At 42.4% G+C, this 22,086-nt stretch overlaps 3 protein-coding genes across 6 annotated transcripts; 1 reads left to right on the forward strand and 2 right to left on the reverse strand.

Annotated features, from left to right (window-relative positions):
* Positions 1 to 132: 132 nt before the first annotated feature.
* On the forward strand, positions 133 to 10,929 carry LOC139786589 (uncharacterized). 4 transcript variants are annotated; one of them, XM_071725738.1, is made up of 8 exons: positions 133 to 257; positions 318 to 427; positions 507 to 762; positions 865 to 965; positions 2,412 to 2,631; positions 10,127 to 10,240; positions 10,332 to 10,598; positions 10,668 to 10,929. In XM_071725738.1, the coding sequence occupies exons 2-8, from the start codon at positions 383 to 385 to the stop codon at positions 10,676 to 10,678; spliced, it is 1,014 nt and encodes a 337-aa protein (XP_071581839.1). In that variant the 5' UTR covers positions 133 to 257; positions 318 to 382; the 3' UTR covers positions 10,679 to 10,929. The 4 variants fall into 4 exon arrangements, with proteins under 4 accessions (XP_071581839.1, XP_071581840.1, XP_071581841.1 ...); XM_071725739.1 differs by having other exon boundaries at positions 10,151 to 10,240; XM_071725740.1 differs by lacking the exon at positions 10,127 to 10,240.
* Positions 10,930 to 15,380: 4,451 nt separating this feature from the next.
* On the reverse strand, positions 15,381 to 16,745 carry LOC139786592 (uncharacterized). Its single transcript, XM_071725745.1, has one exon. The coding sequence runs from the start codon at positions 16,743 to 16,745 to the stop codon at positions 15,381 to 15,383; it is 1,365 nt and encodes a 454-aa protein (XP_071581846.1).
* Positions 16,746 to 16,855: 110 nt separating this feature from the next.
* LOC139786593 (uncharacterized) lies at positions 16,856 to 18,307 on the reverse strand. The gene has a single exon (XM_071725747.1). It carries the CDS (start codon positions 18,305 to 18,307, stop codon positions 16,856 to 16,858), a length of 1,452 nt encoding a protein of 483 aa, XP_071581848.1.
* Positions 18,308 to 22,086: the final 3,779 nt, after the last annotated feature.

Consider the following 22,086-nt stretch of genomic DNA (forward strand, 5'->3'; position numbering starts at 1 on the left):
TATGTACTTAAATTTTCTATTGTACTAGATTATCAAAAATTTCCTTAAAAATTCAACATTTAATGCAACAAATTTTTCATAAAAATTTATTGTTAAATATTTTTATTATTAATTTATTATCATTATTTGTAGATACCAAGAGCGAATTGGAAGCAATGGTGGCAAAAAAAAGGATGAATGTCCCACCGTCCCAACATCTACTGTCACCATCTGACAGCTTTAGCACCGATACTGATAACTCACCAAAGTCTGCTAAGGTACGTTAATATACAAAGAAACAATGACTCTACAGTGAATTTTTTATGTTTCTTTTATAGAGGATAAATAAAGATTTAGAAAATAAAAAACAACATAGGCTAAAGCACAGATTGAAAGAACGTCAATGGCTCTGTGTGAAATTAATGCACAATCTGTTAAAGAATACCAGGTATGAAAATTTGATACAAATTTTTATATACCTGATATAAAGTAATTTATGCAATTATGACAAACACATTATTAAATAGGAACAAAGCACTTGCTGCAACAGAAGCTCGTCGACTTTAATTATTCAAATTGAAGATTTAAAACGTACTGTAAACGCATATAAAGTCCAATGTGACTTCTTCAAAGACAGTCTCCAAAAAGAAAAGGCTGAATGGATTGCTAAACAAACAGATATGGAAGTAACTATTGCGGCATTAGAGAAAGAAGTACAATCATTACGCCGATTGAATGTTGAATTGCAGGAATCTGCAATCTTAAAAGGAAAAGAAATTCAAAGTTCGTATATATATATGTTTAATATACACAACATAGCAGCTATATTGTACAATATGAAATAATAATACAATTATTATTATGTAATTGATCACTTTTTCACAGGTTTCAATGAAGACAACAATTTAAATGTGGTTACAGGAAACAACCTGACAGTATCAAATAAACATCCCGCAGTTGGTTATATAACGCCTGATAATAAAAGCGTAAGTGATTTCAATGTTTGCAAGATTAATTTACAGATATTCCTCTACTTACAACAAGATTACGTTCGTAAAACTTTGTTATTTGTAAATCAAATTTATTTGTAAGTCGAATGAATAGCATTATTATATTTTATATAGTTTATATGAATAAAACATTATTTAAGCAAAATAATTATAACTAAAAACGATTACAGATTTATTTAGAAAATGACAAAAGAAAATGTTTTTCTAATTCTAAATTATTATTTTTAATACATTTATTATAAAATTAATATTTAGCTGCACAGCGCACAGCGACTAATAATTTAATATGAAAGACTGATATTTATAGTTTGATCTTATATTTAAGATCTTAAGTTTATCGTTAAATACTTTGTTTTTAATGAAATTGTATCTAAAGACAAACTTAAGACAATCTTAAGCTATATCAGACTAGAGATTGAGATTGAGATTGAATTGAAATTTGGCCAATCAAAGTTAAAGAATATTGGTTTCTTATTGGTTCATTTCATTCAATCCCAATATCAATCTCCAGTCTGATACGGGCTTAATAAAAAATCAAACTATGAATGCCAACCAAAAAATAATAATAAAAAAGTAAATGTTCTTATTCGTATGAACATCCATTTTTATAGTTGGCGCATTTTCTTTATTTTACTTTTTTTTGTAGAGAGAACATCTTTTTTTGAAAAAGATAATTTCGTTAAGATTTCACACATTTGTAGTGCCAAATTAAAGTTATTTTATATAAAGTTATTTTGTATTTGTCGAAAAAACAAATTTTTTTAAAAAAGTTATTTTGTTATAATTTTATTTTGTACGAGAATAAATTTTTGAGGACGTTTCTCGCACATACTTGGCGCGAGGCATTACTGTGCCTCTTGATTTTAAATTTTTTTTATTTTTTTTAAATAAATATTTATATATTTAACAACATTAAATAGTAATTAAACAAATATAAAAAAAATGTCTTTAAGTTTGCGTTCTTATAAATTGAATTTTTGTTTACTTTATAACTATAGTATTTATTTGTTTTGACCATTTTTATATAAAATGTAAAATATAATAATAAATTACAATAGTCTTTTTCAGATATATGTTATGCAATTTATTGAAAAAATTTTAATAAATTAAACTTGAATTTTTAATGTAAAAATAAATTATTAATTACAAATATAGATTTAAAAAAAACATTATCAACTGATTGGATAGTTTTGCATACACTGCTGCTTTCCTCATACTATCCATACTCTCAGTACCACAGAATTTTACATCTAACATGATGAAGCAAACTGTAATATTTATGAAATATTGTCATCTAAACAATTTTAACTTCTGTTATTGCTCCCCACAATAATAACCTCTGGAAATCTGCCCAAGTTTTTTATATATCTTCTTTATATGTCATATCTACGAATGTAATATTATAACAATTAAATCTTGCAGATTCATCTTGGATATGGCGAATACTTGCCTAAAACTTCATATGTCGCAGCTGCCTGCGATTGCAGAAGGCCCGCAATTTTTGTTCGGCAAATCGCGATTTGTCTGTTTTCTTTGGAAACGCTTTTAAACAGCACTGTAACAGGCAAAGGAAGCAACCGAAACAAGAATTCTAAACAGCCGAAAAATGCCTTAGATTGCAACAAAATTTTAGCAGTCAAAGGTAATCCATGTGTAATTTCGTATTATCTCATCAATGATGTCTTCCTCTTTTATCATTGCTTTTCTTATTATTAGACGACGAATAAAATATATCATAAAACAGTCAACCCTTAACATTTTTTACAACCACAACGATAGAGATTTTAATTTTTTGCTGAAATTGCAACCGGTGTTGTACAAAGTAGTCATATTCATATCTACGAAGATAAATTTAATTCTCTTTAACGTTAGAAACTATATCAATGCTTTTAAATATATCTGTCTAATTATATTTGCGATAATAAAAGAAAACACCGGTCTAAACATTTCTGCTGGAGACAATTGTTCTAAAGCAAAGGCTGCAACTTAAAAAAATGAAAACATACAAAGTTTTCTAATTTTATTATTGCATATTTTGCATTATTTTACAATTTATTTAGAAGTTTTGTTTGTTGAAGTCGCTATTAGTCTTTGTTCGTGAAAGTTCTCAGTTTAATGTAAGACGCGAGGAGTGGAGAAGTGTCAGTGAGAATTAAGCTCGGAATTTTCTGTTTAACATTTAATAAAGAAGATAACACAATTATTATTACAACTGTTACGACTATCAATTACAGTAACCTGAAGGGAAAGGCTAATGCGGAATTCTAGCGAACGACTGCGACCGTCGTCGCTCCGTTCGTTCTCTTATCGTCTCTGACCTGCCAGAAGTTTCCCCGTACAAGGAGGGGGTTGCTTGCTTGTAATGAATCTTCTAGAAGACCAGAGACGAATTGCGCGAATGAGCGGTTGCCTAATTGCCGCCTTTACACGGCGCGCGTTTGTTATTGGGCGCCGCGGTAACGAGTGTCGTGGTAGCCTTAAGTTTTCGGGGCGCTCACGCTGCAAGCGCGTGCCAGCGCGACGTAACGCGATCGGAAGAGCGCGCTCGCTTAAGCTATTTATCGGCCGCGACATTTACTGCTTTGTACATCCCGCCCGCCTCGTTAGGTGGAACTAACGAACCGATTTCATTGATAGATAATCGTAACGCTGGTTTCGAGGCTATCGTCCACGACGCTGCGAGAGGTTACGTCGCGTCTTTTCTTATCGGTGACAATCAGTGATAGCTAATTTATTCCGAGGCGAGTGTTTACCGCGTATAGTGTCGTGAACGAGTGATTTACGCGAGGACTAGCGGGTTCGACGAGCGGAATGACAGCGCAAGACGAACACGGCGACGGCTGCTCTATTAATTCCTCGAATTTGCGGTAAGAATTGATTGAAAGTAAAGCGTTCGGCGTACTTAATTAAGCGTTTTATTGATTTGAATTATCTGTATCGCGAGCTTGGATAGGGAGTAGCACGAGCTTCGCGACGGGGCGTTTAAACTCTGACGTGGCTGTTTTAATTGAGACGACCCGAACGAGTCCGTCGTCACCCGGGTGGACGGCAGTTATACGCGCGAGTGGCCACTTCGCCGGAGACGTATTTTCGTTCAGCATCAGGCACATCTGTCCAGGTTGGTACGCTGTCGCTTCCTTCTACTTGGATCGCGGGATCAAGCTCCTAAGGTATTCGGTTTGCCAACGCGACCAGAATTGATCGCGCATTTGCTGCAGGAGCTGCCAACGCGAGAGCCGGGCGGCTGGCACGTCTAGCAGGGAGGGCTCAGGCACAGAAGTGAGCGCCGTCCCTACAAGGAGATGCCCCGGGGTGAGAGCAGCACAGTCTTCCGGATCATCCGTGAGCGGACTCAACGGACGGGAGTTGAGGCATGCTTCTATCTGCGTGAGTAAGGTAGCCATCTCTTCATAGGTGAGTGTGGCATCGCCGAGGACTCTTCGCAGGTGGTGCTTGGCGGATTTAACCACCGCCTCCCACAGTCCACCGAAGTGTGGGGCTCCAGGGGGATTGAACCGCCATCGCACTCGATTGTTGGCCATCTCCTCTGCAATGGATCGTCCTTCTTTAGTGCTCGCGGCAAAGAGTTTGCGGAGTTCAGCATCGGCACCTACAAAATTAGTTCCGCAATCACTATAAAGTTCAGTGCACATTCCTCGTCGGGAGACAAATCGTTTAAAGGCGGCAATGAAAGCCTGTGAGGAGTAATCAGAGGCCACGTCGAGGTGTACCGCCTTCGAGCTTAGACAGACAAAGACCACCAAGAAGCCCTTGGTCGCCTTGTGGCCTCGTCCGGGCGTTGTCCTCAGAAGTATCGGCCCTGCATAATCAACTCCTGTGTATTGGAAGGGCCTCGCCGGAGTGACTCGTGGACGAGGTAGATCGGCCATCTTCTGATCGGACAATGCCGCCCGCCATCGCACACAAGTGATGCAGCGACGGATACACTGCTTCGTCAGGTTGCGTCCACGTGGTAGCCAGTAACGCTGGCGTAAGATACCTAGTGTCAGTTGCGCCCCTCCGTGCAGTGCTCTCCTGTGACAGGCTTCGATGATTAATCTGGTGAGTGCTGAGCGAGGAGGTAAAATTACTGGGTGCTTCTCGTCGAAGGAGAGGGTCGCATGTCGTAGGCGGCCCCCCACTCGCAGCATTCCTTCTTTGTCTAGGATCGGAGAGAGATTGGCAAGTGGTCCCTTGCAGTCGGCCTTGGAATCTACTGCAATTGAGGCGAGTTCCCTTTTGTAGTGAACAGCTTGAACATGTCGAATCCACAATTTTTCTGCTTCTTCAATTTCAGAGGCGGATAACAGGTGACGGCGTGGCCCTCCTTGATCTCGGCGGCCGGAGCCACTCGACTGGTGCTCTCGAGGTAACCAGCGTCGACACCAGGCAGTGACCCGCAGGAGCTTATGTAGGGTCGAGTACTGCGAGAGTAGAGGATGCTCCTCGGGGGGTTCGACAGTGGCTGCGATTAACGTGTTCGCGCGCTGCTCTGTTTGACACTCGTCGGGCGTTTTGATCCTTTCCGCTGCGGCAGCGTCTGCTCTTTCATGCAAGAGGCTTGGACCGTGCCACCATAGCTCGTGGTTGACTAGCTCACCGGGAAACAGGCCTCTAGAGGCACAGTCCGCGGGGTTGCAGCGTCCAGGAAGGTGTTTCCACTGAGCTCCTGGCACTAAGCGCTGAATTTCGGCGACTCGATTGGCCACGTAAGTCTTCCACCGTGATGGGTGTCCTTGAATCCAACCGAGAGTCACCTTTGAGTCCGTCCATAGGTGCAGCGGGAGATCCTGTAGGCGTAGAACGTCCACCGATTGTCTCGCGAGTCGCGCCAAGAGCTCCGCCGCACTGAGTTCTAGTCTCGCCAAGGTCACCTGCTTAAGGGGAGCAACTTTACTTTTAGCATTGATCATTGTTACCTTGATTTCTCCGTCTTCGCCTTCAGCTCTCAGATAGAGCACTGCAGCGTACGCGCGTTCTGACGCATCAGCGAAGCCGTGCACCGTCCTCAGGTAACTTGGTGCTCCCTTGGCCAACAATCTTGGGACCTTTATGTTTGCGAGTACCGGCAACTCCGCCTTGAATCTAAGCCATCGAGCAGCTTCGTTTTCCGGTAGAGGTTCATCCCAGTCGAGGCCCAACAACCAGGCGGACTGGATAAAGATCTTCGCTAGGACGATCGTTGGAGTGAGCCAGCCGAGTGGGTCAAAGAGCTGGGCTGTCTGGGCTAGGATTGAGCGCTTCGTCACGGCACCCTCCGCTGGTGGTTTGACGGCAAAATAGAAACAGTCCTCGTGCGGATCCCACAGAAGTCCCAGCGCAGAATGAGTGATTCGCTCGTCTGTACAGGCGCGTGACTGGCGTGGCAGGCGATCGTTCTCGGGTATGTCCTCGAGTAGTTCGGTAGAGTTGGCTATCCACTTCTTCAGGGGGAAGCCGCCCGCCTTGCAAAGACCCCCTAACTGCTTCTGCTTTTCCAGGGCTTCAGCTTTCGTGTCGGCTCCGAAGTAGAACTCATCCATGTAGGAGTCCTCGAGCAATACAGAGACACCCTTCGGGAAGCGGGCCTGTTCATCGCGCGCAAGCTGACGAAGGGAACTGAGAACGAGGAATGGTGCGCAAGCTTGTCCATAGGTAACGGTGTTGAGCCGTAAGTCCAGTATTTCGCCGTCCGGCTCTTTTCTCCATACGATCCTTTGCAGGTCCCGGTCTTCTTCGTGGACGAGGATCTGCCGATACATTTTCTCTATATCGGCTGCCATCGCATACGTATGCCATCGCCAACAAAGAATTTTGTCGGCTAAGGCTGGCAGCAAGTTTGGTCCGACATGGAGGTGTTCATTGAGGGAAGTGCCCGAGGAGACCGTCCAAGATCCGTTGAAGACTACTCGGAGGCGCGTTGAGGTACTGGCGGCTCGGAACACCCAGTGATGCGGGAGGTAGCAGACTCTTGCTGGCAGGTGAGACGATGTCGTGATTCGTGACATATGATTTAAATTCCCATAAGTGCTCATGAAGTCTGTGTAGAGTTCTCGGAACTCGGTATCTCTCTGGAAACGCCTTTCCGTGCGAAGAAGAGAATGGATCGCCGCGGTACGAGTCTCCGATAGGTCCGGCAGAGTCGAGCGTACTGGTAATCAAACGACATAGCGACCGTCGGGATTTCGTTGGTGTGTTCGGGCGAACCATTCTTGGCACTCCTGTTCCTCGAGCGTGAGAGGCGTGGGTGAGATCGGAAGCTCCTCCTGCTCCCAAAATCTCCTGACGAGGGTAGAGAGGGATTCGCCGAGTAGGCACTGGTGACTCGACACCCTTTGTTCATCCTCCACTGTCTTGATTTGACCCAGCAGGATCCATCCAAAAATCGTTTTCTGTGCGACGGGTTGCCATTGGGCCCCCTTGCGTAATCCGTCGAGCACGATCGATGAATAGGCGTCCGCGCCAAGCAAAACGTCGATCGGGTCAGTCGATGTGAGGTCCGGATCAGCGAGATCGAGTCCTTGAATGTGAGGCCATTCACCTAACGGTGCGTCTGAAACACTCGAATATTCGGTGAGCCGCGGCAGTATGATCGCATGGGACGTCACTGATTCTCCCCCTGAGCGCGGCGAGATTTTCAAAACGACACTGCCCCGCGCGACTCCCGTCTGGTCTCCTCCCACTCCGAAAACTGCGACTGAAGTTTGTCTTCGTGGAAGTTTTAGTCTTTGCGCGAGTTTTTCCGTTATGATCGTCGCTTCCGAACCCTGATCGATTAAAACGCGCGCGTCGATTGATCTCCCGTAGCGATCAAGTATTTGAACTCGAGCGGTAGCGAGAAGTACGGACGGTTGCGTACGCGGAGAGTTACGCGCTACGTGCGCGGTCGTCACGCTTTCGGGCTTCGCGGTCTCGGGCTCCGTCGGAGTCTTTCGGAAGGCATCGTGTAGTGAAGTGTGATATTTCCCGGCGCACACCGAACATAATCTTTTGGACGGGCAATCGTTGACCTTGTGTCGTCCTAGGCAGTTCTCACAAAGGGAGTTGCTATCGACGTATTGTTTTCTTTCCCGAGCGGATTTGCCCTTGTAATCATCGCACAACATCAGAGCATGCTCCTTCTTGCAGATTCCACACCGCGAGGAACCGGGCTCTCTTTTTTCCACATGATGAGATCGCGAGGCTTTATTTCCCGTTTCCGTCAATTTATTAGCAGGCGTCTCTGATCTTCCCGGCTGTATGGCTTCCAACGTCTGGAGCCGGCGTTCGAGGAAACGCTTAAGCGCCTCATACGTCGGGGGGTTCGGCGACTCGCTGATCGAGTTTTCCCAGTCTCGGCGAGTGCGAGCGTCGAGCCGCTCCACGACGAAAAACACGAAAAGATCCTCGCTGTTTGATATCGGGCGACCGATGCTCTCTAGCGCGCCGGCAGTCGTGGACGCGCCGTTTAGTACCTTCCGCAACTCAGTAGCCGTTTCCGATTTCATTTTTTGCAACGCGGTGAATTTCGTTAAACAAGAACGCACTAGTAGTCTTTTGTTCTCGAACTGTTCGCATAAGATTGTCCACGCGCGTCGATAATTTTCCGCCGTCGTAGACAAGTTTTTTATTAACGCCTCTGCATCTTCTTTCAGGCTTACCTTGAGGTAATGAAGTCTCTCTACCTCGCTTAGACTGCTGTCCTTGCCGATGAGGGACTGAAATATATCTCGGAAGGCAGGCCAGTCTTCATACTTCCCCTTGAATTCGGGCAGCTGGATTTTGGGTAGTGTGGTTTGTGATGCCGGCGGATTCGCTCTCGACGCGGCCTGTGGAGCAGGAGAAAGTCGTGCGGAGCAGTCGAGTAAGGTCCCCTTCTGAGTGAGGTATGTCTCCTCTACTAGGCCAAAGAAATCTTCCGTTAGGTAAGAGGTACCGCTAACAGATTCTCGGTGAACCGTACGAAGAGCTTTGTCTTGCTCCTCAAACTTGTTCCAATAGCTCTCAAGACCGGCCAAGCGGGATTGAACGGCACCAGCGGTGATGTTGGCTTGCCCCAGCTTCCGTAGATTCTCCACCACGCGTGAGATTCGTCCATGTAACTCTCTCTGTCCCTGTATTAGGTCTTCCATTTGTCTCTTCTTTTCAGGCATTACACGGAAGAACAGTTCACTATGAACAGCAAGCACGCACCTTTTGTCGCGAAAAGAGGACCGAAGCGGAACTGAATCCGATAGATCCGGCTCGAAGGACCAAAAATGTTCGTGAAAGTTCTCAGTTTAATGTAAGACGCGAGGAGTGGAGAAGTGTCAGTGAGAATTAAGCTCGGAATTTTCTGTTTAACATTTAATAAAGAAGATAACACAATTATTATTACAACTGTTACGACTATCAATTACAGTAACCTGAAGGGAAAGGCTAATGCGGAATTCTAGCGAACGACTGCAACCGTCGTCGCTCCGTTCGTTCTCTTATCGTCTCTGACCTGCCAGAAGTTTCCCCGTACAAGGAGGGGGTTGCTTGCTTGTAATGAATCTTCTAGAAGACCAGAGACGAATTGCGCGAATGAGCGGTTGCCTAATTGCCGCCTTTACACGGCGCGCGTTTGTTATTGGGCGCCGCGGTAACGAGTGTCGTGGTAGCCTTAAGTTTTCGGGGCGCTCACGCTGCAAGCGCGTGCCAGCGCGACGTCACGCGATTGGAAGAGCGCGCTCGCTTAAGCTATTTATCGGCCGCGACATTTACTGCTTTGTACAGTCTTCAAAATAACATGTCATTGTTTAAGGGTAACATAAGACATGTTTTTTGAAGACATGATTGAGTTTTTAGTTGTGTTGACGGGGCCCTTCGTTCTAAAACAAATGTCTCCAACAAAAATTAAAAAATATTCAGTGTATCTTTTATTTTTGGCAAATTGCCGTAATGAAGCAAACATTTGAAAGCACCAATTTCTAATTAATATTCAAGAGAATCAAAATTATTTCCACAGATAAATATGGATACTTTGTACAATACCGATTGCAACTTCAATAAAACATTGAAATTTCAATGTTATTGTTGTAAAAAAAGTAAAGGGCTGATTGTTTAGGAGTAAATTTTATTCTTTGCCTAACAATACAATAACATTTTATTTTTTAATTCTCTTTGATAATATACTATTAAACTCTTCTTTTCTTTAGCAATATACTATCATTACTTAACAGTTGAAAAAAAAATCCCACCAGCACAGGCGGACAAATTGGTGGAAAAAACTAGAAACATTTTAGCTAAACTTATATCTTCCTTAAAAGATTGTAAGCAATTTTGTTTCAAAATGCGACTATAGTTACAACTTCTTTATTGAGATATTCATACCGACATATTTATAATATAAACATTTTTCAGCGCATACATGTACTGCAGAAAAAGAAACCGATGCAATAGATGAGGAGGTTCTTAATTCAGAAGAACCGGACATCGAACCAAATATTGACATTGAACAAAATATTGAATCGAATATTGAACGGGACACTGAATCGAACATCGACCCGTTAAGAATGGAAGAAGCAGCACAAGTGCCTAATGAGGAAACATCTCCGTTGAGTGAAAATAACAGCGATCCGGACGATCCGGACTTCGGTGTTATTTTCCCACCCGAGTCATCATGTAGTGGTGGGTACAAATAAATATAATACTTATTTTTCGAAATCGCTTATACTCATCACAATTTCTTTTTTCCAGATTTTGATTAAAGGTGAAGGTTTTTGGACATTTTAATATAAAATAAGAATGTTTATATCTATTTCTTATAAATATTAAGTGTTTTTATTTAACATTTTATTTTTACATTTCTTATTTTTACAAGTTTCTTTTGTTTAAATTTGATTTTTTATCTTTTGTTTGATTATAATTTTTAACCGAAAGTTCTTTATTAATACTTTATGTTAGATACTATAAAGTATATTAATTATATAGTAAATAAAAAATAAACGTTTATCTAAAAGCATTGAAATTTATTATCCTTTCCTATTTTCATAAAATTGTGTGTGTGTGTGCGTGTGCGTGTAATTTCCTAAACCATCTAATGCCATGCAATTCCATAACCTTTACGGATTCCATAGGATTGGATGGAATAGAAAATTTCTTTTTTGGATTCCATGGGATTGGACCATCTCATTTCGAATCCCATCTAATTTCATCTAATTCCGCCAAAAAAGGGATTCAAAGGTATTAAAAAATTTTAATATCTTTTAATCCTTTTTCATTTGCTGGGACGTTAACAGTAAGGGAATTACAAGAAACACTTACACTCGAGCTACACTCGACACGACAAAGTACAAAAGTTAATATTAACAATAAAGAGATACGCTATATGTACAATAATACATGACATTACTCACCTGTCAAACCATATCCTATTCCTAAAAATAAAAAGATAAAATACAACCAACAATGGATTCAGATAAATTCAAGATAATAGTCTTGTCATTCATATTTGTTTTATTCGCAATTGCAGTAGTTTGCATATTATTACTTACATACTCGCACAAAGTGCAATCAGAACCTTATTACCTTCCATAATTATTACACCATGAATCTCAGAGAATACTTAATAGTTTCATTCATAATATTTTTCCCATTGATAATTAATTTCCCTGATCCAGAAATGGTCATTACACTTTTCACACTATTTACACTATATGTATTGATTTTAAGTATCGGAGTAGATCCGCGACCGATCCGCGAGTGACGGTCAAGTAACACGATTCATTTAACATTAAGTTTTATTTAATTTAGATAATTCCAGCAGGCGTCGATAGATCGACACAATTTATGATGTTCATTATTATAATTACCCCATTTACATTGATAACGAGCAGGAGGAATTCCTGAGTATGTTTTACAGCGATTACACATAATTTTAAGAGTTTGATAACGATTACACCTATGTTACACTCTACAGTACTAGCTACACCTACACAGGCATTAAGCCGATTAAAACATAAAGAGATAATTATCACCCAGGGTACAATTCCCATTTTACTTGTTTTCAGTCATTTCATGACGCTTCATTTAAATTTACAACATAAAATAATAAATAAGAGGCCTTCAGCCGATTCGGTGCACGTGGTGCACACTTTTAGCGCTTATTACATTTAACATTGATAATTTGTAGAGTTCCTTGCAGAAAACGACCCATTCGGTCAATTAAGAGTTAAACACATTAATTTCAGACATTTAGAAGCATTTTGAACAGTTACACTTTTGTTTACACTTTTGACACTTTCTACACCTGTATCGTAGGATTCAGCGTGCGAGAAGAGCCAGCGAAGGCTCTACACTTTTGTCTACACTTTGACACTTTCTACACTTGCATGTTAGATTTCAGCGTGCGAGGTAAAGCCACCGAAAGGTGCAACACTTTCGACACTTTCTACACCTACATGTTAGATTTCAGCATACGAGACGAAGTCACCGAAAGGTGCAACACTTTCTACACTTTCTACAATCGACGTCTTAGAATAAGCGTGCGAGATGAGCCAGCGACGGCATTACACTTTTGATACACTTTTTAGCACTTTAGGTGCAGATTTCCTTAAATTCATTTGATTTTCAATATATTATTAACGCTTACATTTCACGACATTGAGAACTGCCAAATGGAGTCATTCCAGGCAAAGATTTATTTAACATTGCATATTGCATTGATTTTGATTATATTCAGTTACACTTTCATACACCTTTGTAAACTTTCTACACTTTTAGACGGCATTTAGCCAGTTTGATATTATATTCATGTTTTTTATAATTTTATAATATTCCCTGTCGATTTAAGAATTTATTATTATATGATTATGCGTGCGGTAATATTAAGCCGCGATATACTTACCTTTGAGATCCCGGGTACCTGAAAAGAAAGAGGAGAATTAAAAATGGGTAAAATTACCTGTATACTTACCTGGTTTCATAGGATTCGTCTGTTGTGACGTTGAGAGTCGCTCGGACGTAGTTCCACGTGATCGAGCGAATACGTCCGCGAGTAGAGATTGCTGTACGACCAGTATCAATAAATTGTTATTTGTTTATAATAAACAAGCAATTATCATTCGCGACCCCAGTGAACATCCTATCCGATATTTCGTAAATTACGCTTCGCTTAACAAGGGCGTGGCCGATGGCCTTGAACGCGTCCGCGACGTACAAACGACAGCCATCTTGCTGAGAAGGAAGGACGGGGCAACGCAGTTACCAAGGCTTTCTGTATTGATGCCTGAAAATACAGTGGCGACCGTAAATTCAGCCCAAGTAGTAAGTGGCTAAGATTTCAATTTTTATCATTCCATTCGTTGTTCCGGTCACAACCTTACTCAATCCCTCGTTCAAAATCCTGTCCAGAACCTCTTTCTTTCTTTATCTACTTCTATATATATCTTACTCTCATACTCTCCTACTCCATCCTTCATTCCAAATCCTTAGTTTTCCAAAACCTCTCTTTCTTTATTTACCTCTGTTTTATCTCAAAACCTTCCTCACTATTTTTCTGTTTTTAAAATTAAAAAATAAATATTTATTGTAACTTTAATTATTAACCATAGTACATTTCCATTTTTATTTTAGCTTTAACTTACTTTATCTTCCCCTTCCTCTGCACGTTTTATCTCCCTGTCACAACCGTATCAATTCACATCCATTGTATTCACATCCGTTGTTAACTCTCAATTTCTTTCCCTCGCAACCGCTCAGTTCACACCTATTGTTAATTCTCAATTTCTCTCAAATAACTCTCTTTTTCTCAAATATTATTTCCTTATACAATTTACATTCAAATCTGCTTGACTTCTTTTGCTTTTTTGCATTTGTAATGAATTTCAAAGATCAATAATCGTCCAGACAAAAGACAAATCATTTTCTCGAATACACATCGATTTTTTTTATTTTAACATTACGTAAATTTTTTTTTATTTCCTTGAAAGAATTTCAAGGAAAACACATTTTATTTCTAAAATAAATGTATTACATTTAAAATTAATTTTTTTTAATTTTCTTGAGTAAGATATACAAAACATTTAATAACAATTCTTTTTTTTAATTAAACAAAATCATATACATTTAACATTAATTTCTTTTAATTTTTTTTCAAATTAAATATATCATTTGAATCTTCATCTTCTCCCAAACAATCTCTTCGCTTACGCTTGCTTTTACGCTTGCTTAAGCTATCATGTTTCTTCCTTCTCTCTTCTTTTTCATCTTCCTCCTTTTTCTCTTCATTACTTGCCATTTCCTTTTCATCATCTTTCTGCTTTTTCTCTTCTTCATTTCCCATCTCCTTTTCATAGTGTTACTTGCTTTTACGCTTGCTTAAACTATCACCTTTCTTCCTTCTCTCTTCTTTTTCATCTTCCTCTTTTTTCTCTTCATTACTTGCCATTTCCTTTTGATCATCTTTCTCCCTCTTCTTTTCTTCATTTCTCATCTCCTTTTCATAATTAATATTTCGTCCATCCCGTCATTTAAAACTATAATATTTAAATTTACATAATTTACAAATTATTTACAAATTAATATAATAGTTAAATTTACATTTAAATCAATGTAAATATAATATTTAATTTATATTTAAATTTACATCTTTTTTAAACTTACTTTCTTTAAATTCTTCATTTTCTTGCTGAAATTCTTTGTCCATCTTCTATTTATTTTCTTTACTATTTTAATCTTTACTCAATATCTGTACTGTTAGTTTTCGTTATTGACGTTTAATATGTGAATTTAGCGACTTTCAATACTGATTAATTGATGTTTTGAATAGGCCTCGTGGCCTCCACGCAGTTAATCGAGTGGCTGCTTCCTCAGGATCGGGCGTGGTCGAGAAGTAAAAGATTCGCTTCTCTGCGTTGAATATTTATTATAAATTAACTCGGGTGGTACAATAAAGCGCGGTCTATCGCTCAACTTAACGGCGCGTGCGATTCGTGCGACGATCACGATGATTCTCTGCCGATCGGTAGTGGCGGTGGAGGGGGCAAGCCGCGCGAGCACGGCCGTAACTAGGCGGAATAATACGAGAGCGCCCGTGGATAGCAGGCGCGAATGGCGCGGGTAAATGTAGATCGGTAAAACAGGAGCGGACTCGGTCACATATCATACAACGCCGCCCCCCTTGAAAGTACGTGCTTTCAATACGAAAGAACAAAACGTAAAGATAGTTGCTTACATCAGAATAGTTACATAATACTCCCTCTAATTGGAGTCGCATAGTACAAAGGTTGGTATAACCAAGTCTGGAATTCGAGATGACTAAGTCAAATATAAAATAAAATAAAGTAACATTCGCACTTATGAATAAATGAACGCTTATAAGATAGGAGTGGCAACCAAAGGGCTTTTTACGAATCTTAACGCTAACTATAACTAAACGCGAAGTTTGACATTTACGTGAGATGAGTATACTTAAGTGTCTATGGGTAACACCGCGAGCCTGGAAAGAGGTCTCGTGAAGTCACCTTTCGCTGTTCGGACGGTGGCGACCCTCGTGACGCCGTCGTCTCCGGTGTGAACATCCTGAACTCGCCCCAAGAGCCACTGCAAGGGAGCTAGACCTTGCTGTTTTATGAGCACTAATTGTTCCGGTTTTAACTGTATGCCCTTGTTGGCCTTCCATTTAGTTCGTTCTTGCAAAGAATTAAGGTATTCGGCGCTCCATCTACGCCAAAAATGTTGCCTTATTTGCTCTACTCTTTGCCAGCGCGTAAGCCGATTTTCGTTAATGTCGTGTAGGTCGTGGCAAGGAAAACTATTCAAAGCCGTACCGACAAGAAAGTGACCGGGACTAAGATACGCGAGATCATTTGGGTCGGCGCTTAGTTGCGTGAGTGGTCGCGAGTTCAGGATTGCTTCCACTTCGCAGAGTACCGTCTGCATTTCTTCAAATGTTAAATGCGCTTGGCCTATAATTCGAGCCATGTGATACTTGGCCGATTTTACTGCGGCTTCCCATAGACCGCCGAAGTGCGGCGCGTTAGGCGGGATGAAGGACCAAGAGGTTTCCTGTTCGCGAACAAACTGGTTTATATCGCTTCGCACCTGACTATCGTTGATCAAGTCGTAGAATTCCTTGATCTGCTTATGCGCTCCGACGAACGTAGTTCCATTGTCGGAATACATGCACGCGGGCTTGCCTCTTCGGGACATGAAACGCCGGAGTGCGCTAAGGAAGCTTTCCGATGTGAGATCGCTCACTAATTCGATGTGTACGGCTTTTGTGGAGAAACACACGAAGATAGCGATGTACGCCTTATGAAAGCGGGCATTACGTCGCTTGCCTTCCTTTACCATGACGGGTCCGGCATAGTCGATTCCGCAATGCGAGAATGGTCTTAAAACGATAACGCGAGTAGCAGGTAACGAGCCCATTATGGCTTCTGACTGGCTCGGTTTAGCTCTGAAACATGTTACGCAGCTTCGAATAATTTTTCGCGCGGTTGAGCGAAGTGATAAAGGCCAGAATCTCTGCCTGACTGCGGCCATAGTTGCCTGAGTCCCGGCATGCATGTTACGCATGTGTTCTTGTCTTATCGTACGTTTCGTAAACTCGTGATCGCGAGGTAATAATATGGGGTGGCACGCGTCGAATTTTAACTCGGAATTCTTTAATCTACCCCCCACCCGGATTAGACCGGTTTTGTCTATGAAGGGAGACAGGGAAAGTATCTTGCTGGACGCGCTGACCGAGTCCCCTTTGCTCAACGCTCTGTATTTGTCGGGGAATGAGCTTCTTTGCACTGCCTTGCACGCGACGCCTAATGCGTACGACATCTCGTTGTGAGAAACGGATTCGGTGGCCGGAGTCGGCCGATGCGCCTTGTAGAACCTGAGACAATACGCTATGATGCGGTATATCTTGCCCAAATTCGAGTGCTTCTTGATTAATCCGTCGACGATCGAAGGGCTGTTGATGACGACGGCTGCCGCTGTTTCTCGTCTTTCGGGAAGATCATCTCTTGGGCGAGTGATGTCCTTGCTTGGCCAGCAGTCTTCCTCGTATTGTAGAAAGGTGGGTCGATATGATCCCATTGCATTCCGAGAATGCGGGAGTTTGCATCGCTGCAAATTTCTACTGGCTCGTGGTTCTGATCCTGGACGTCCTTTAATAATTCCGGGCAATTGGATGCCCACTTGCTCAATTCGAACGCTCCCAAACATAGTATTTCCACCACTTGATGGCGAACTATTTCTAGATCCTTCTTTGTGTCGGCCCCGGCCGCGACGTCGTCCACGTAGCAACCTTCCTCGAGGTGGGTCGCTCCCACCGGGAATCTCGATGCGTTTTTCTCGGCTAGATTATTCAGGCATTCCGTGGCTAGATATGCGGCAGCTGCGGTGCCGTAGGTGACCACCAGGGATTCGTATGCCTTGACGTCGTGATTGGGCTTGCTCCGCCACAATATTCGTTGAAGATGTGTCTGCGATGGGTCGACCAGAATCTGCCGATACATCTTAATTATATCGGCCACGAAGACGTATAGAAAGAAGCGGAAGCGAATCAGGAGGGAAAGCAACTCTGGCTGGACGACTGGTCCCACCCTGAGAGCGTCGTTTAGAGACACTCCAGTATTGGTTTTGCAGGATGCATCGAAAACCACGCGTATTTTTGAAGACTGCCTCGTAATCTTGACCACGCTGTGATGAGGCAGGTAGACGGCCGATGGATCATCGTTAGGTTGCTCGTTTACCAATTTCATGTGGCCGAGTGTGAGGTACTCTTGCATGAAGCGCACGTACTGCTCCTCTAATTTTGGATCACGTTTGAAACGCCTTTCCATGGCTAGCAGTCGCTTCATCGCGATGTCCCTGGACTGTCCGATTTTGGCCATCACGTGCTCCTTCACCGGAAGCTTCACAACGTATCTACCGGACTGGTTTTGCGACGTGTTGTCCGCGAAGTGTTTCTTGCAGATGGCCTCCTCGATGGTGTAATTGGCTATATTGTTAGAGATGTCCTCCTGTTGCCAAAAACGTGTTAATTCTTCGTGCAATTGTAGGTTGGTTACTGTGGCATGGCAGGCTTGTATTTTCAGATCTTGTTTCGACGGGTTATCTAACCCGCCTGCCAGGATCCATCCCAGACGCGTCTTTTGCAGCGTCGGATGCGCTTGGGATGATTTGACTTGTCCCACGCACAACAGGTCCCAAAATAGCTCCGCGCCAATCAGAGCGTCGATCTCGGATGACTCGTGAAAGCGAGGGTCGGCTAAAGGTAGATTGCGCGGGAGATTAAATTCGCCGCGATTGAGAGTGAACGAAGGGAGCTTGTCCGTGACTCGATCCGTCACGATGCATTCAACGTCGAAGGAATACGAATTTATGCGCGATGACATTTTCAATTGAACGATCTGAGTTGACTTTGTGAAAGCACCGTTTATCCCCGAGATTGAAACGTTTAATGAACGCGGCTTTAGACCGAGAGCAGATACGAAGCTCTTAGATACAAAGTTAGCCTGAGAACCGCAATCCAGCAACACACGACAAAGTTTTCGCGCGCCCCGTATCATTGTAGACGTACACGGCAGCCGTGGATAGCATGACGTACTTGCCGTCCGAAAGACGCGACGCGTGCGCCATTAGTGCAGTCGGCGATGCCGCTGAGATCGGCTTTGGATTGCCTTCCTGATCGCCATCGGACTTCTCGGGAGCCGACGATTCATGTAATAGCGTGTTATGTTTCGCCTTGCAGACTCGACAATTACCTGATGGCACTTGTTCGCGATATGAGTCGTAGAGCGTAAACAATTAAGGCAAGCCTTTAATCTGCGAATTTCTGAATTTCTACGAGGGACAGGGAGAGCTAAAAAGTCCTTGCAACTATATATAGAATGCTCCCCGCCGCAGTAAGTACACTTGAATTTCACCGTCGCGACGCACGCTGCTCGTTGCTTTCCGTTTGTTGAACGCGCGTTACCGTTTTTCGTAGGAATAGCGCCTGACTTGCCGGTAGCTTCGAGGACTTGGCAACGATGAGTGATAAAACTGGCGAGCTGTTTTGAAGGTCAGAAGTTCCTGCCCGGTCAAAGAATTTTGCCATTCTCGCAATGTAAGGAGTCGAGTTTAGAGCTTACTACGTACACGAGTAGATCGTCGTGGATCGGACGCCCTAATGCCTGCAAGGCATGTATGTGTTTCGACGCGCCGTCGGCAATTGCCTTAATTCGCAAGCATTTTCCTTATTCACAGACGGCAGCTCCGTAATGGCTTTAATGTGCGTGTGCACGATGACATGCTTGTTATCGTAACGCTCTCTCAAAAGATTCCACGCGATTTCGTAGTTGCGGTCTGACATCTCGAGGGTATTAATCACGTCGCTCGCCTCGCCGGAAACGGCCGCTCGCAATATTGTAATCTTTGGACATTGTTTAACGACGCGTTTGAGTGTATGATTGAATTAATACGTCGAAGAAAGGGAACCACTCGTCGTACTTGCCGGAGAATTTCGGAAGATCGAGCTTGGGCAGACTACGTAGGTTGCAGCTTCCGGTGCTTCAGAAGCCGTGGAAATTGCCGGCGACGGCGCCGCAGCATGGCGCGGCGCAGTACGATGTGAGCTTAGGAGTTCCCGCATTTTACCGGTGAGATTAAAGAATGCCTCCTCGAATACAGCCCGATCGTTAATTTCACGATCGTCTATGAATTCTAGTTGTGATTGTACCAAATTGTACTCTGACCAGCTATTCTCTAACCTTGCCCGACGCTCCTCAAGCTGAGCTGTTACCGACGGAGTGACGGCATCAATATTATCGACGTACGTTTTGATCCGCGTACAGGATCCCTTGATAATGGCGCGCTGCTTCCGTAACGCGGCCGGATCCAGTTCGGTAGGCCATCTGATGACGCAAACGAGCGCTAATCCTCTCGGCGAGGCTCTGGCGTGGTCTTCTGGTACCCTGGCGGACGTCGCTGGGCTGCGGACCCTCTCGATGCGTTGTGGTATGGTGGGACGTGGCGAACGGACGACGTTCGGCTGCGAAGAATCTGGGTTCCGTCTGGTATAACGGGCGGGAATGTGCGGCGTCGGCTGCGTTGGCGCCTCTCGTGCCGTTGCGCGCCCTTGCGTTGCGTCCTCGACGGACGTGGTCTTGCCTGTCCTGAGAAGGACACGAGCTGTAACTGGTAGCTCGCTGGCGGGCCTCCTTGGCGGGCCCCCGGTTGGCGGGCTTCGTGCCCGCGATGCTTCGACGGCGTGTTCGCGGTCTGGCGACAGGCTCGTCGTGTTTCTAGGCTGGGATCGTCGTGTCCACGCACCGAGGTCGGGATATGGCTTGCGACCGGGTGCTTCCTGACCACCTCAAAATGGCGGATGTCTTGGATATCCGGCTCGAAGGACCAATGTTTTTAAATTCACTCGGGTGGTACAATAAAGCGCGGTCTATCGCTCGACTTAACGGCGCGTGCGATTCGTGCGACGATCACGATGATTCTCTGCCGATCGGTAGTGGCGGTGGAGGGGGCAAGCCGCGCGAGCACGGCCGTAACTAGGCGGAATAATACGAGAGCGCCCGCGGATAGCAGGCGCGAATGGCGCGGATAAATGTAGATCGGTAAAACAGGAGCGGACTCGGTCACATATCATACAATTGATTAATATTTAATATGTGAATTTAGCGACTTTCGATAGAGTCTTTACTTAAAAAGAATAAATACCGGGTCAAAAAATAACATCACAGGTTCGTTCCTTAAGTTACCACCTTTGTGTTTTCTTTACTATTTTAATCTTTATCTGTACTATTAGTTTTCGTTATTGACGTTTAATATGTGAATTTAGCGACTTTCAATATTGATTAATATTGAAAGTCCCCGGGAAATTTACCCCTATTTTATATACAATTCTTTAAAATTCGGTCAACTATTTCCCGAAAAATTAAAAAATTGTAAATACCGGTTCCCAAAAAGATCGGTAACAAAAAACTATACAGTTTGTAACACTCCCCGAGAAATTCTATCCCTGTTTTATATACAATTCTTTAAGATTCGATCAATTATTTCCCGAAAAATTCGAAAAATTTCGGATACCGTTTTCCAAAAAAATCGGTAACGCAAAATATACACTCTATAACATTTCCCGGAAAATTCTACCCCTATTTCATATACTTTGGTAAAAATTCGGTCAAATAATTTCCGAGATCATAGCGAACAAAAAAGGCTGCAAACTCTGTCTCTTTATAATAATAGTATAGATTTTGTATTTCTCAAAATAAACTAATTAACAATAAAATTTATTGTAAAATTAATATTAAAAATAATTAATAAAATCACTACAGTTACTCAGCAGAGCATGTCAAGTAATCCTACAAAAATCCCTCACTTCATATCCTTCTCAATTCCGAGATATAATTGAAACTTACAGAAATCCATAAATACAAAAATTTTGATAACCTAAAATAAAGCCCTCGACTACCCGAATACAACAAAAAAAACCCCATCTCTCTATCTCTTACCGTTTTCGAGTTATGAATTTTTAAAGGTTTATGTCCGCCATTTTGAACTTCTTACCATTTAAACTTAAGAAGACCAAATCACTTCTACATTAATATTCTTGGTCTTTTATACATTTGGCTATAACAAATTTCATTTTAGAACAAAATTTTTGACACCTAATTATTATGCTAAAAATGGAATCTTCTATGTTCCTAAACATCAATAGCGTTAACCCGATTTTCTATCTAAATTAATTAAATTAATAAATGAGATTGAAAATTGAATATTCGCTTCATATATGAATCCGAGAGAGACAGACTTATGCCACGATACACATGAAAGACAAGGACAGACATGTGAATCCACAATTGAAAAATTGAAATAAAAATGAAAACGACCAATTGAAGATAAAATAGTTATAGGAACATATTCCCCAATATTTAAAGAACACTACCTCATTAAAATAACAATTACTTTATTAACATTTTTCAAGAACAATTGTTATAAACAATTAAAATAATATCATCACCCATCCTAACTAACTAGATCATCAGTAACTATTACAATCTTCACCTAACAGAAACTGATTTTATGTAAGTACAGTGTACAATTATATTCTTATCGACATATGTGAGGGCTGTGTATAACCTGTGCATAACCCATAGATAATGAATAAAAGGAAAAGTGA

The sequence above is a fragment of the Temnothorax nylanderi genome, unplaced genomic scaffold, assembly GCF_030848795.1.
Source record: "Temnothorax nylanderi isolate EJ_2023f unplaced genomic scaffold, tnyl_v1.0 TNYL_tig1084_pilon, whole genome shotgun sequence".
Classification (NCBI taxonomy): Eukaryota; Metazoa; Arthropoda; class Insecta; order Hymenoptera; family Formicidae; genus Temnothorax; species Temnothorax nylanderi.